Below are 14,516 nucleotides of genomic sequence, written 5' to 3' on the forward strand. Positions count from 1 at the left end.
TGTATCTATTAATCCCATACTCCTAATTTGTCCCTCATTTAGTAATCATAAGTTTGTTTTCTATACAGAAACAGACCCACAGACACGGACATATGTTTTTAATTCTCTGGGGTAGATAACTAGTAGTGAAATTTCAGGGTCATATGATAACTCTGTCTGTGTACTGAGGAACTGCCAAACTGTTTTCCAAAGTCACTACACCATTTTATATTTCCACCAGGAATGTTGGAGAGTTCCAATTTCTCCACATCCTCATCAATATTTGTTATTGTCCATCTTTTTTATTATAGTTATCCTAGTGTATGAAGTGAAATCATTGTGGTTCTGATTTGCAATTCCCTAATGACTAATGTGATGTTGAGCATCTTTTCATGTGCTTATTAGTCACTTATATATCTTCTTTGGAGAAATATCATTCAAATCCTTTGCTTATTTAAAAAATTGGATTACTCATCTATTTGTTATTAAGTTGTAAGAAGTCTTTATATTCTAGATACTAGACCTTTATCAGATATATGATACAAGTGTTTTCTTCCCATTCTGTGAATTGTCTTTTTCCTTTTTTGATGGTATCTTTTGGGGCACAAGTTTTTAATTTTGATGAAGTCCATTTTATCTATTTTTCCTTTTATTGTTTGTGCTTTTGGTGTAGTATATAAGAAATTATTGCCTAATCCAAAATCACAAAGATTTATTCTTGTTTCCTTCTAAGAATTTTATAGTTTTAGCTCTTAATTTGATACAGTTTGAGTTAATTTTTCTAAGCTTAATTTTTAACATGAGTTGTTTTTTTTTTTTTAAGGACATTTAGGTTTACAGAAAAACTGAGGGAAAAATACAGAGTTTTCATATGCCCCCTAATTCCCTCCTTAGCTCCCCCTATTAATTCTTGCATTAGTGTGATATATTTGTACAACTATTGATGTACAATTGGTAAATTATTATTATTAATTGAAGTCCATAGTTTACATTAGGGCTCACTTTTTGTGTTATACATCAAAGCACATTATTTTAATATAAAATTAAATAATAGTATGAGAAGGAAGCCAATTTGAAAAGGCTACTACTGTATGTTTCCAACTATATGACATTTTGGAAAAGGCAAAACTATGGAAACAATGAAAAGATCAGTGATTGCCAGGGACTTAGGAAGAGGAAGGGATGCATAGGTAGAAGAAGGGGATTTTTAGAAAAGTGAAATTATTTTGTGTGATGCTGTAATTGTGGATACGTGTCATTATATATTTGTCAAACCCATTGAGTGTACAACACAGAGTGAACTCTAATGTAAACTGTGGGCTTTGGTTGATAATGATGTGTCAATGTTGGTTCATCTGTTGTAACAGATGTACTGCACTGGTGCAGGATGTTGATGGTAGTGGAGGCTATGTGAGGTGTGGGAAGAGGAGATGCAGAGGAATGTGAGAAGCCTTTATACTTCTTGCTCAATTTTACTATGAAACTAAAACTGCTCTAAAAAATAGTCTATTAAATGTTTTAATGAAAAATATTGATAATTTAATTGTCCATTCTAGAGGAATAAATAAATCAATTGTGGTATAATTATATAATGAAATACTATACAGTGGGTAATAGATGAATTAAATCTGTTTACAAACATGCATATATCTCAAAAACCTAATGTTGAATCAAAGGAAAGCAATTCTTCAATGATATCATTGATGTACATTTAAAATAACACAAAAATATTGTACATTGTTTATGGATATACAAATATGTGCATAAACGTAAATGAAGTGGAAGGACTGATGATAACAGTTGCCTCTGCAGACCATGGCGGGAGATGGGAATGTGGCAATGGTTAAAAGATGCTTTAGCTTCAACTGTAATGTTTTACTTCTTTAAAAATAGACTGGATCACTAATCATCAGGGAAATGCAAATCAAAATCACTATCAGATGTCACCTCACACCTGTTAATAGCATTACCAAAAAGACACATAACAAGTGTTGGTGAGGATATGGAGAAAAGGGAATGCTTGTACACTGTTGGTAGGAATGTAAATTGGTGCAGCCATTATGGAAAACAGTATGGAAGTTGCTCAAAAAATTAAAAATAGGCCTACTATATGATCCAGCAATTCTACTTTTGGGTATTTAAACACAAAAACCAAAAACACCAACTCAGAAAGATATATGAAACCCCATTTTCACTGCAGCACTATTTACAATAGTCAAGATATGGAAGCAACCCTAGAGTCCATCAATAGATGAGTGGATAAAGAAACTGTGATGTATGTATACACACACACACATACACAAACAATGGAATATTATTCAGCCATAAAAAGAATGAAATCTTGCCATTTGCAACAAAATGAATAAAATGCAACAAGATAAAATAAGCCAGACAGAGAAAGATGAATACCATATGATCTCACTTATATGTGGAATCTGAAAAACAAAAATACCAAACTTATAGATACAGAGAATAGGTTGGTAGTTGACAGAGGTGGGGGGCAGGGTGTGAAGAGTGGGCAAAATGGGTGAAGGTGGCCAAAAGGTACAAACTTCCAGTTATAAAATGAATAAATCGTGGGGATGTAATGTACAGTGTGATGACTATGGTGAATAATACTGTATTATATACTTGAAAGTTGCTGAGAGAATAAATCTTAAAAGATATCAACATAAGAAAAAAATTACAACTGTGTACTGATGGATGTTAACTAGGCATATGGTGATCATTTCATAATATATACATACTATCAAATCATTATATTTACACTGGAAACAAATATAATGTTATTTGTCAATTATATCTCAATTTTTAAAAGTAAAATAGACTGAAAGCAAATATGACAAGATACTAAGGGTAGTTCATTCTACATAATGGGAATATTTATTAATTTAATTAATTTATCAACTTAACCAAGTTATTATATTCATTTAACTTCTTTATAATTCTTAAATTCTAAAATAAAACAGGGAACGGGTGGTGACGAAGTGGAGACCGAAGATACAGACAGTTCCCAAGAAGTAGAGAACAGAGACATGGGGCAGAGCGTGTTCACGTGCTCTTGGCAGTGATTTAGTAGGTGGGGAAAAGTTCATGTTTCAGGATAAAAAAGATAACTCCAGGAGAGAAGTTCTACGGGAACTCCAATATATATCATTAATTGAAAATTTTAAAAAAAGAGGATCAATTTGCAAAACAATGTGTACAATATCCTGTTTTTGTTTAGAAAACCCAACCTTTATAAAACACAGTTATGTATTTCAACATGTGTGGATGCACATACAGGAGGAAAAAAACTGGCAACAACAGTGGTTACAGAGGAGAATGCAAATATTGTAATGGGCAAAAGAGGACTTCTGCTTTTCTTACATCGGAATTTTTTACAACACAAATGATCCATATATATCTTGTGTAACTTTTTGTGGCAAGTAACTTCTCATTTCTGTGAAGAAATTTCACTGTAAGAAAACAGCTGATGTTCCACCTGTTTTCTTACAGAACATATGAAATATTTTTTAAATGCCTTACTGTAAAAGCATTGTTAAATTTTAGAAATGTTCTGATGAATGAAAGTAGTGATTTTGTTCTGCTTCTTTTATTTTTTTTAATATTGTAACTTGATAATGTGCTCTGCAATTTTTCAATGTCTTGAATTTATTACAAGGGTCTTCTTTTCTAAAATACAACATGAATCTTCAAGGTTCATATTTATGCTTGTAATGAGGTAGTTTTACATTCTCTATCAAGCATTCTCTTCTCAGTTTTTCCTTTTAGTTCTGAATGAGATTCCCAAAGGGAATTTTCTTCTCTCTTTCTGTCTCTTTTTCATTTATGTGTTCATCTCCATAGCTGGCAAGATTTGTTGAATGAATTATAGAATTACTGAGGCCTTTAGTGTCTACCCTACCCTGCCCCCGTTCCTTTATTTTTTAAACAAAGAACCATCTGGTAGGGTGACTTCATTTCAGAACTATTTGGATAGTAGGTTGGATTGGGTAATACCTAGCAATCACTTTAAACCTTGTGATTCAAACAAAACTTACGACTGAGACTTGTAGCCTCCTATTATGACTCTTCTAAAGCAATTAACTCATTTCTCTTCGGAGAAACCTGAAACTTTCTTTGAGGGGTGTATACAAACCTTCTATGGACAGGACAAGATAGGCTCTTTCAACTCTGTCCCCTCAGTGAACACGGATTAATTTTTGCATTAAATTTCAGTATCCTAATAAAAAACAGAAAAGATGGAGCTAGTGCCCAAAGGTATGTAGCCAACTACAAAGACAAACCAAAGTCAAAACAAAAATTCTGCTCTTCTGACTTTGTAGCAGTCTGGCTTGCATCTATTTCTTTTATTCCACATACTTTCTTGTCACTGTACTTATTGGAGAAGACAGACACAGAATGGGAACATAAAAGCCAATACCAGTTTGGCAGCAGCATCTTCACACAGAATGGAATTCATACACAATTTTCACAAGAATGAACAAGAGTTCTGTAAAAAAATGGAAAAAGTTCTGTATCAGGGTCAGGATTTGAGCAAAACTACTTGCTTGCAAGCCATCCAAAGACAGCTTTATGATAGACCTGCAAGGGCAAGACATATTATGATGTGAACACCTTAGAGTCCCCCAAAACAGAACCCTATCATCTTTCCTTTCTACTTATGAAATAATCTCATGGAAGAGTCACCAAAGTTTTCTCTGAATGAGAGTTTCAAGTGAATGATATGGAATGGCTATACTTACAGATCTGCAATGTCTAGATATAGTCATTATGTCCTTTTAAAATAAAAAATAGGTAATAGACACACTGACACACTCTCAATGAGGAAGCCAAGAGCCCTCTTGAACAATCATGTTGGATCAGAAAAATTAGGTGCTCATGGGTGTATTGTGGATTACCTGATATGGAACATATTTATGCTGTTTCTGTGATTTTACTAGCAAACACCTTTCCTGCTCTCAACCTACAATCCATGTCTCAAGCAGTTGGGGTTAGTCAGATGCATGGTAGGTTCTGACTTCAATCCACAGAAGAAAGTTCACAGCCTGAGGAATAGTGGGATAAGAAATAAATTGAAGAACACCAATGTTATTCCCAGAGCTCGGCTAGAGATCCCAGCGTCCCCTGCAGGGTAGTCCTTGTAGAACACAGAAAGGCCTGCAGACTGCAATCTTTATGCCACATTTCCTCAGGGTCTGTAAATCAGGTTCTGGGTGTGTCATGATTTGCTTCACAACACTCTAGTGAGAGCTGGAAGGTTGGGGGAGGATAACTTCACATTCAAAGTGCTCCTGACTCACTGGGGGCTCCTCCTCTATATAACTGCAGCTATAGCAGTCATGATCTCATGCCACCAAATCCAAGGCCTTGGGGCTTCTTCATATAAAATCCAGGATTAATAATAAAAAAATTGCCCCCCTAAAATTGCTTTATTTCTCTTCTTAATAAGTAAACAAAACAAAGCAAAACACATAACTTCTTCCTTTATCACAAATTTAAAAAATATATTCTTACTTATCTAACAGTAGTTTTGATAACCTTCAAGTTGGGTGTTATTTCTTCCATGAGCTAAGTGAGCAATAAATAGTGCAGCTCTTCTACTGGTTAAAAAAGGCAGCACTCCACTGTACCCATCATTTACTGAACATTTTAACAAACTTAGCTTTACGTTCTACCACTCCCTTCCAGGTACCTTGATGCTGCAGACAAACTGCAATCCATTTGCTTGCCAAACATGTTTAACACATCCCTATTTCCATGCTTGGTTCATCCAATTACTTCTACCTAAAATGTATCCGCTGCCCCACCACACTGATCTTAGCCCATGGAAATTTTATTTCACTTATTTCATTCATTCATTCATTCATTTCAACAATGCATCATGAAGTTACAGTCTGCCTGACTGAGGAAATACTTAAGAAGATTGCACGTGATTATCTGCTGGTAATATTAGAATAGATTTATGAATTTGGTAAGGAGTTGCAATGTATGAGCTCTAAGATCCCAGATATATCTAAAATATTGTATAATTCTATAATTACCTTTGATGTATATAACATAGTTGGAAAATATAGACTATTCTTAGGAAAGGTAGAAAAACATTTCAGTTATAAATGTCATGTTTGGGTTTATAACTAATAATACTTACAAATTAAGTTATATGTTAATTAAAAAAATTTACACCTTGTGTCCTTGAACAGTTTAAATAAGATTTTGGGAATATACTGCCAAGAGAAAGAAATATTTTTAAATATTTATTTTGTAAAGCTATTTGAAACATTTTGCAGAGTGGAAAATGTTGAGGGACTGTAACTTCATTTTTTTTTTCTTTTACTGTTTCAAGATTGTTATAGTACTTCAATCAGAAATTAGCAAAAGTAACACTATCCATTTTAATGAGTTTGGTGAATTTTATCTCTTAAATCAGCCAAGATAAAAGAGAGGGGAACTTTAAATATTAGGGGAATTAGAATCTCTTTTATATCACCAACCCCAGTCGAGTCTCACAAATCTGGGCCTGAAGACATTTGGAATCCAGGAAAGCCTTTGTGTTTAAGTGAAAAAACTGATTATCTAAGCCCTGACTATATCTCATCTACGATTTAATTATAACTATCACTTTAATTATAAAAATCACAGATTGTGACATAGTTATGTGGAAGATTAAAGATCAACTTGTACAGAGTAATATTCTCAAGAACATTTATATTGCTTATTACTAGAGACTAAAGTTATAGCCCCATATATGCAGAATACTTTCTCTTCAGATTTTAATCCCAAAGAAGTAACATCTTAAAACTAATTTGGAGACAAGTCACATTCTATTCAGCAGGGCATTGTAATAACATGCAAAACATTTCAAGAATCTGTTCTCCTTTAAATATTTGCACAAGTGACAAAATTCTTACCAGATGAATTGGAAGCATTTATTTACAGCCTAAACTTTTAAAACAGCTAGAACAAAAAGTAAAAGGTAGACTATTACATAATTTAAAACTTTTTTGGATCACTGACTTCTCTGAGAATCTGATGTAAGTTGTAGAGCTTTTCCCCCCGGGGAAAATGCACGTACCGAAGCCTGTGTAGGGACTGGGTATTCATTCAGTATATATAATTGAATGCCTGCTGTCCCAGCGATCCAGAAGCAGAGGCACAAACCACTTTTCCTTATGGAGCTTACATCATGGAGATGAACACAGAAAATTTTAAAAGTAATATGTAAACCATTACAGGTTGTGATATGTGCCACAATGGATTTCAGTTATAAGAACCCCTAATTTAAAGGGATAAACCTCAAATCTGAAGACACAGATTACTGTGGTAAAGATTTGTTAAAAAGAATCTATTTTACATCTCATAAGAAAATGTCATTATGTAACAAAGGAAACTTTAAAAATATGCATTAAATCAAATATTGCAAACAGCATTAACAGGTAAGTGTGTGAACTTTTAAAACCTGAGATCATGGACTTTATGACATTTAATGTTGAAAATAAACATTGTAGACATCATGATACAATGTTAGTATAGGCCTAAATCAATTTAAACATTCATTTGCCTTTCAGAAAATACCCTTGAAAACCAAACATTAGGTTTCTGCCATATCCTGTTTTTTTACAGTACTAGGAGCTGGGCTTTTTAGACATCCATGGAAAGTGCACCAAGAATAAACATGATGAAAGGAAAAAAGGACAGATTAGGAGATACCAGCTAGTTGAAGTTTAAAAGTTAGTATTTATTTATGTAAACATTTTCATTTAAAAAAAAAGTATTTATTTTTCTCTGAATTTTTCCTCGTAGGTGTCTCACAGGGAAGGCATGGCCTGCTTTGTCTTTAAAGATCTGTTGTGGTCTGCTGTGCTTAAAAATGAAAAGCTTTCTAAAATGTCCTTTATAATTAGCATGTTAATACTTATTTTTATTGTGCTATTTATAGCTTATGTAACTACAATTAAAATCCAAGTGTAAGTTATTCTAAATGAACATGACCAAAATTTGACAAAATAATCAGCATAGTAACATCCACTACGTTGAATTACTTTTTCAAACTATTGCCTCTCCCCTTTCTCAAAAAACTCTCCATAGCAAACAACAGAAACTCCCTTCAGAAAAACAAATTCAACGATCAAGCTGAATTTTAAAAATTGACCCTTACTGACATCCTGATTAAACAGTTTGATTTTAAATCTAGAGTAAACATTCTTTGTTAACAATAATGAAACTGCTTTGGCAATAAAGAAAATCTTTGCTGTATAAAATTGTGATTAGACAGAATTTTCACTCTAAAAACATTTTAGTATTTACTCATCTTCATCAATTTTTTAATGAAAATCTGCCTTTAAATTATATTCATATCACTGAATTAACTTTTATGTTGTCTTTGAAAGACACATTTAATAAACATTATTTGTAAAGAAAGCTAGTAGATAAAATTAAAACAATTATGTAAATCTACTATAGTAGCATCATTTTATATTAGGTCTTATTTTTTATAAGCAGTTTCTGGCAGCCTTAGTTTTTGCAATTCACATGTCACGGCACTTTAAAATTAAAAAATGAAATGTCCATATCTTTATTCTGCTTGAAAAAGTACCTGTTGCTAGTATTGATTAATTCCTGAATTAACGGATTAGCAGTCAGCTACCTCAGTATTGTTAATTAAGGATTTTATTGAAACATGTTTTTGTGCATGAGTTTTTAAGATAAAATTATGAGATTTTTCATTAAAACTACAATATCAGAATGATCATAAATGGTGTCCAAAGTCAGTTTGAACCTTAGAGAATTTCTTCAGCATCTTCTAAATTACTAAAAACAGTACTTATTTAGAATAAAATGCTTCATAGGGAAAGACTGCTAGAATGAAAATCCTACATATATTTTATAAATCTCTATCAAACAATACAGAAACAAATGCACTAAAGGCAAACAAAACAAAACACCCTTCAATACTGAATTTGACTTTTATTTTAAAATACATTTAGCATGGAACTATCATAGGACAGAAAATAATAAATCACAAAGAAATGGAATATTTTCAAACACCTTTTAAGCTAGATATAAAAATTAATAAGATAGCATAGACCCAAATTATGGGAAATAGTCCCTAAAATTCGATCCATCAAATACATTTTGAAAGAAAAGTTCTTTGCACATTTTCCAACGTACCGGTATGTTCCTAAGTGCCTTTGTTTCCTTTTAACTAATAGGTAAAGTCTAAAATTTAGTTGCTTTTCTTAAAATTGTCAGATTCACTATTGGTAAAAATTACCATGTCCGTATATTCTCAATTAGAATTATAAAAATATGAGCTCAAATAGTTATGCTGCCCAAAATAGACACATCTTAAGTTGATACTTCTGGATAATCAGACAGATATTGCACTAAGTCAGTAATTCCATACCTGATGCTCATTTACATGGAAAGTTAATTCTCTTCTTTATGAAAAACTTACTACAAATAAACTGAATGTTAACCTAATTACGATCATACTTCAAAGTATAAAGGCACAGACAGACTAAAGGATAGTTTAATACTTAACACTCAAATTATCCACCATGAAAATAATAAAATAAAATTTTAAAAAAGGATCTAAAATACTGAGTTTTAAATCTTATAATTTACCTTAACTAGCTAATAAATGGGTATTAAAAGTTAACACTGCTAAATCCAATATTTTCTAAATAATTTAGAAAAATGGTTTGTTTACATATGAAACATGTGCATTGTCCCATCTATAAATTTCAATTACCTTTCTATTCACTGGAAATATCTACCTGCAATATAAACAATCAAGACAATGTACAAAAAATATATCTTGTTCCTGTAACTTACAATGCACAGAAAAATACCTACAAAAATGGAAATATTTATCCATTTAGGTTCCCAATAAATTAGTGAGAAAGTTCAGCCTATTCCACATTTCTTTCTAAACAAAGGCTAAAGAATTGAAGGGGTTTACTTCAAGCCCTGTTAGCTTGACAGATATTTTTTTAAAATATTTGCCTGATTATGTAACTTAAGATAAAGTTAGCATCTTATTTTTATATCACAGTATATATGGCATTTCTTAATTCAGCAACAGAAAGGCACAATTAGCAGACAATAAAATTCAGTACCTGAATTATTAAACTAAAGAACAACTGCAAATAAAGTACATTCAACACAGCGTACAGAACTGGGGGGGAGGATCCAAAAACTAATTTTTCTGAAAATTTGGTTCATTAAAAATGCCTCCCATGTTCAACATCATGGGTAACATGAAAGGAGATGGCAGTGTAAAAAGAGGCAGTAAATCAATATGCGGTAGTATATGGAATTTTGTTCTAGTAATTATACAATTTGATTAGGAAATGGCTCCCACAGTAAATAAACATTAAATATACCTATTAATAACAACATACCTGTATTAAGTCCAAATACACAGGCACAACTGTTTGCATATTATTACTGATTTTATAATACACCCCATAGTTTAAAAAAAGTAGGAATATTATTTTACATATAACATATATTAGATACATAATTGTATATTATGTTCCTTAATATATATTATATATAACTTGAATCCAAAACAGCACAAAACTGTCCAAATATTATATGAACATTCCAAATGGATACTTTTCTCAGTGTTAAAAACAACTCAGCTCGCCTAAAACAATAACTGGATGTGCAATGATAAAATGCACTGACTCTTGAATTTACTTAAATAATTATTTAAGTTAAATTCCTGCAAAAGCCTAACTCTGATTTGGCTTTTAACTAAAATATGGTTTTAGATATCAGTAACTGATACACTTCTTTCTTGTCATAAATAATATCTCTCCATCAAGAGATACCAATAAAGAAAAATATGTAAGGAACCAAAAATGTGATAGAGAAACCAACCATTCCATAGGTAATATACCGATAAGGAAGTTCAACTTCCATGTGCTGTCTTGCTTTTCGAATATCACTACATGGTATGTTGAAGACTTTACAGGCTAAAGGAATAGTGATCTTTTTCATTGTGTCTCTGACCACTAAGACAAATACCATCCCTATGAGGATCCGCAATATGGCTTTTCCAAACAGAGTCACAGAAATGGGGGGCCTGGCTAAAGGTAATATATCCAGAGGAGGATCTAATATTAGACCCATTTTATAGGTAAAATGAGATCCACATGCAATTCCAGCACCACTTCCTAGAATCTCAGCTGTGTCTCCTCGGGACGTACTCCAGGTGTCAAGAGTGAAAGAAAAGATCCCCAAGGCTAAATGAAGCCCGATGATGATTAATGGAGCGTATTTGTGAGTTTGGTTGAAGTTGTCAATCAGTTCCACAAATGGATAGAAAATAGCTAAGATTAAAATGGTATATAGGAATCCAGCAATAATATCCTGAGAAAAGAGAAAAGTAGAGTTGTTTAGTATAATACTATTTTGGGCATTTAAAGAAATATATATATTTCACATTTCAAATATTAATAAATGTAAGTTTTTAAAATATGTCACATTCTTAAAGTAAATTTTAGTAATTAACCACATAATAGGTACTAATAAGTGTTTTAATAATACTAAAAAGATTTACTGATAATAAAGTTATTGTTTTCATAGTTCTACCCTTTTATAAATTAATACATATATGCTGTATGGAAATTTATATTCAAATCCTGAACAATAAACTATGCTTATTCTACGTAGTTGTGATTTCCGGAACAACAATATACAGTTGACCCTTGAACAACATGGGTTTGAACTGTGTGGATGCAGTTATCTGCTGATTTTTTTTTCAACAGTGAATAGTACAGTGTTGCACAATCCCTGGTTGGTTGAATCTGAGGATGCAAAATCCCCAATAGGAAGGAACGACAGATAGGGTGGAACAGAGCATATGGAGGACAGGCTAATTATAGCCGATTTTTTTTGACTGTGCTGACCTCTGTGTTGTTCAAGGATCAACTTGTGTACTTTTCAAAGATTTCCTCTTCATGCATTTAATATAATAATCACACATTTAAACATATAATTATTTACATGATTAAAGAGGATACAAAGCCTGTTTTGTATACAAAGTACTGAACAAGTACTGAGTACCTACATGTGCTTGGCACTATTTTAGGGACTAAGGATACACTGCTTAAAAAATGAGAAGATTCTTGCTGCCATAGAGCTTACATTTTAGTGGGAATGACTGACAATAACCATGTGAGTTAAAAAGAGGATAAATATTATAATTTCAGATTGTTATAAATGTTATGAAGAAACTAAAACAAGACAACAGGATAGTATGATGAAAGACCCTATACAGTGATTAGGGAAACTTGTCTGAGGAGATAACACTTAAGCTAAGATCTGATTCCAAAAAAGAGTCAGTCCTATCTTTAGATCTAAGACATAGTGTTTCAGGTAGAGGGAATACCAAGTGCCATGGCACTGAGGCAGAAAAGGGCCTAGTGAGTTCAAGGAGCTGAGAGAAATCCAGTGTGGCTCAAATAGTGAGAAAGAGGGATGTGATGTGAAAAGAAAGAGACAGGCAGAGGTCAAATCACATAGGGAGGGCCCTTGTAGGCTAGGTAAGAAGTTCAGATTTTATTTCAAATGTGATAGAGAGCCACTGAAAGATTCCAAAGTAGGAGTGTAACATAATCTGATTGGTATCTACAAAAGAACACACCACTGCTGTGTCGAGAATAGATGACAGGGGTAAAGTATGGAAGACAGGAGACCACTGGAGACACTAGTGGGAGGCCACTGGAGACACGAGTGGGAGGCTACTGTAGTGGTTCACTTTATATATGGTCCTTATCCACATAAAGAGAAGTACATAGATGGATTTAGTAAAATATTTTAAGATTAGAGTTGACTAATTTCAATTTGATGATCTGAATGTGAGAGAGAAGCAAAAGAAAAAGGAAAAAAAAAATGACTCCTAGTTTTAGGTACAAACAATTTCCTTTCTGAATTGGAATGACATGAACAAAATTGTTCCAGAACTTCCACTTTAAAACAAACAAAATCAAACCCTGGGATCTATTCTCCATCACTGAAAATTTTATCATGAGTTGCTTATATTCACTGCCTTCACTTCCTCACTTCCTATTTTTTCCTAAACTTATCACTGCACTGAAATCACTCTTTTCATAGATACTCGTGACTTTTATGCTGCCAGAAACAATGGTTACTTCTCAACAGCATTCAGTACAGTTAAGGAACAGACTAATTGCTTAATGTTTTTCTGTCTTAAAACTTTTTTTATGTAATATTTGGTACATAGAAAAAGATACGTAAAGTATATATGAAATTATAAAATGAATATCTATGAAATCACTGCCCCCCAAAAGAACTATAATTTATCAGTACTTTGACTCCATTGGTATGCTGTTTCCCAGGTCTGTCACTCTGCATAAACCTGAGTACTGGCTGAATAAATACCTGCTTTTAAAAACTGTTTTATCATATATCTCCCAACAAAATATTCCCTAGTTTTGCTTCTTTCTGAGCTTTATAAAAATGTTAGACAGTATGCAGTCTCCTTTTTACACTTAACATTTAGCTTTTAACATTAATTCATTATCTGTAGCTACAGATCATTCACTTTCACAACTAAGTAATATTTTGCTGTGTGATTATACAGTTTATCCATTTTCCCACTGATGGTCATTTATGTTGTTTTCAGGTTTTGGATAGTTCATTGGTTATAGTTGAGCTTGAATGTTTTCTTAATTGGTATATATTCCGAAGCCAAACAGGAATATTATAAACAATGCTACTATGTTCTTTCTTTTAATGTTCCCAGTCATGGATCTATGAAAATTTCTCTAGGACATATGCCTAGGAATGGAATGGAAGAATCAGAGGATATGTGCAGGTTCAATTTTACAAGGCAATAAAAAAATTTCCAAAATGTTTATAGACATTTGCATCTCATCAGTTGTTGGTATTTTTGATGTTTAATTTGCATTTCCCTAATTATGAATTAAGCATTATTTCATAAGTTTATGGGCTATTCTTTTTCTGTGCAATGTATATGTGTGTCTTTGGGGCAACTGTTCTTTTGGATTTTCTTTTTCTTGCTGATTTACATAATTTCTTTCTATAGTCTTAATACAAGTCCTTTATGAACAAAATCTTTTATAAATGATATGTGCTGTCAGCATCTTTTTTGGAGTTTGTGGCTTGCCCTCTCATTTTCTTTATGGCACCTTCTGATGAACCAAAATTTTAAATTTTAAAATAGTCATATTTAAATCATTATTTCTTTTTTTAAGAAAGCCTTCCCTGCCACAAGATAATAAAGATATGCTATTCAAAAAGTTTTAAAGTTTGTCTTTTACATTTAAGACTTCAATATACTCAAAATTCATGACTTTCCCTCTGTGCAGCAGTTCAGTAGAAACTCTGTCATGGACTGGCAGTCAACAGTACAATGCTTAAAAAATAGGTAAACAACAAGGACCTACTGTATAGCACAGGGAACTATATTCAATTTCTTGTAATAAAATGTAATAGAAAAGAATCTGAAAAGAAATTATGTATCTATATTTCTGGCT

The 14,516-nt window shown here is 32.5% G+C and overlaps 2 protein-coding genes across 2 annotated transcripts in view; one reads left to right on the forward strand and one right to left on the reverse strand.

Annotated features, from left to right (window-relative positions):
* Positions 1-14,516, forward strand: part of SYNE2 (spectrin repeat containing nuclear envelope protein 2) — a 413,158-nt gene that overhangs the window by 22,201 nt on the left and 376,441 nt on the right. The window lies entirely within an intron of this gene.
* SGPP1 (sphingosine-1-phosphate phosphatase 1) overlaps positions 8,930-14,516 on the reverse strand; it is a 33,860-nt gene continuing 28,273 nt past the window's right edge. The window contains exon 3 of the mRNA XM_010976659.3: positions 8,930-11,364. Within this exon, the coding sequence (XP_010974961.1) occupies positions 10,813-11,364 (552 nt within the window). The 3' untranslated portion in view covers positions 8,930-10,812. The remainder of the gene's footprint in view (positions 11,365-14,516) is intronic.

The sequence above is a fragment of the Camelus dromedarius genome, chromosome 5, assembly GCF_036321535.1.
Source record: "Camelus dromedarius isolate mCamDro1 chromosome 5, mCamDro1.pat, whole genome shotgun sequence".
In the NCBI taxonomy this organism is placed as follows: domain Eukaryota; kingdom Metazoa; phylum Chordata; class Mammalia; order Artiodactyla; family Camelidae; genus Camelus; species Camelus dromedarius.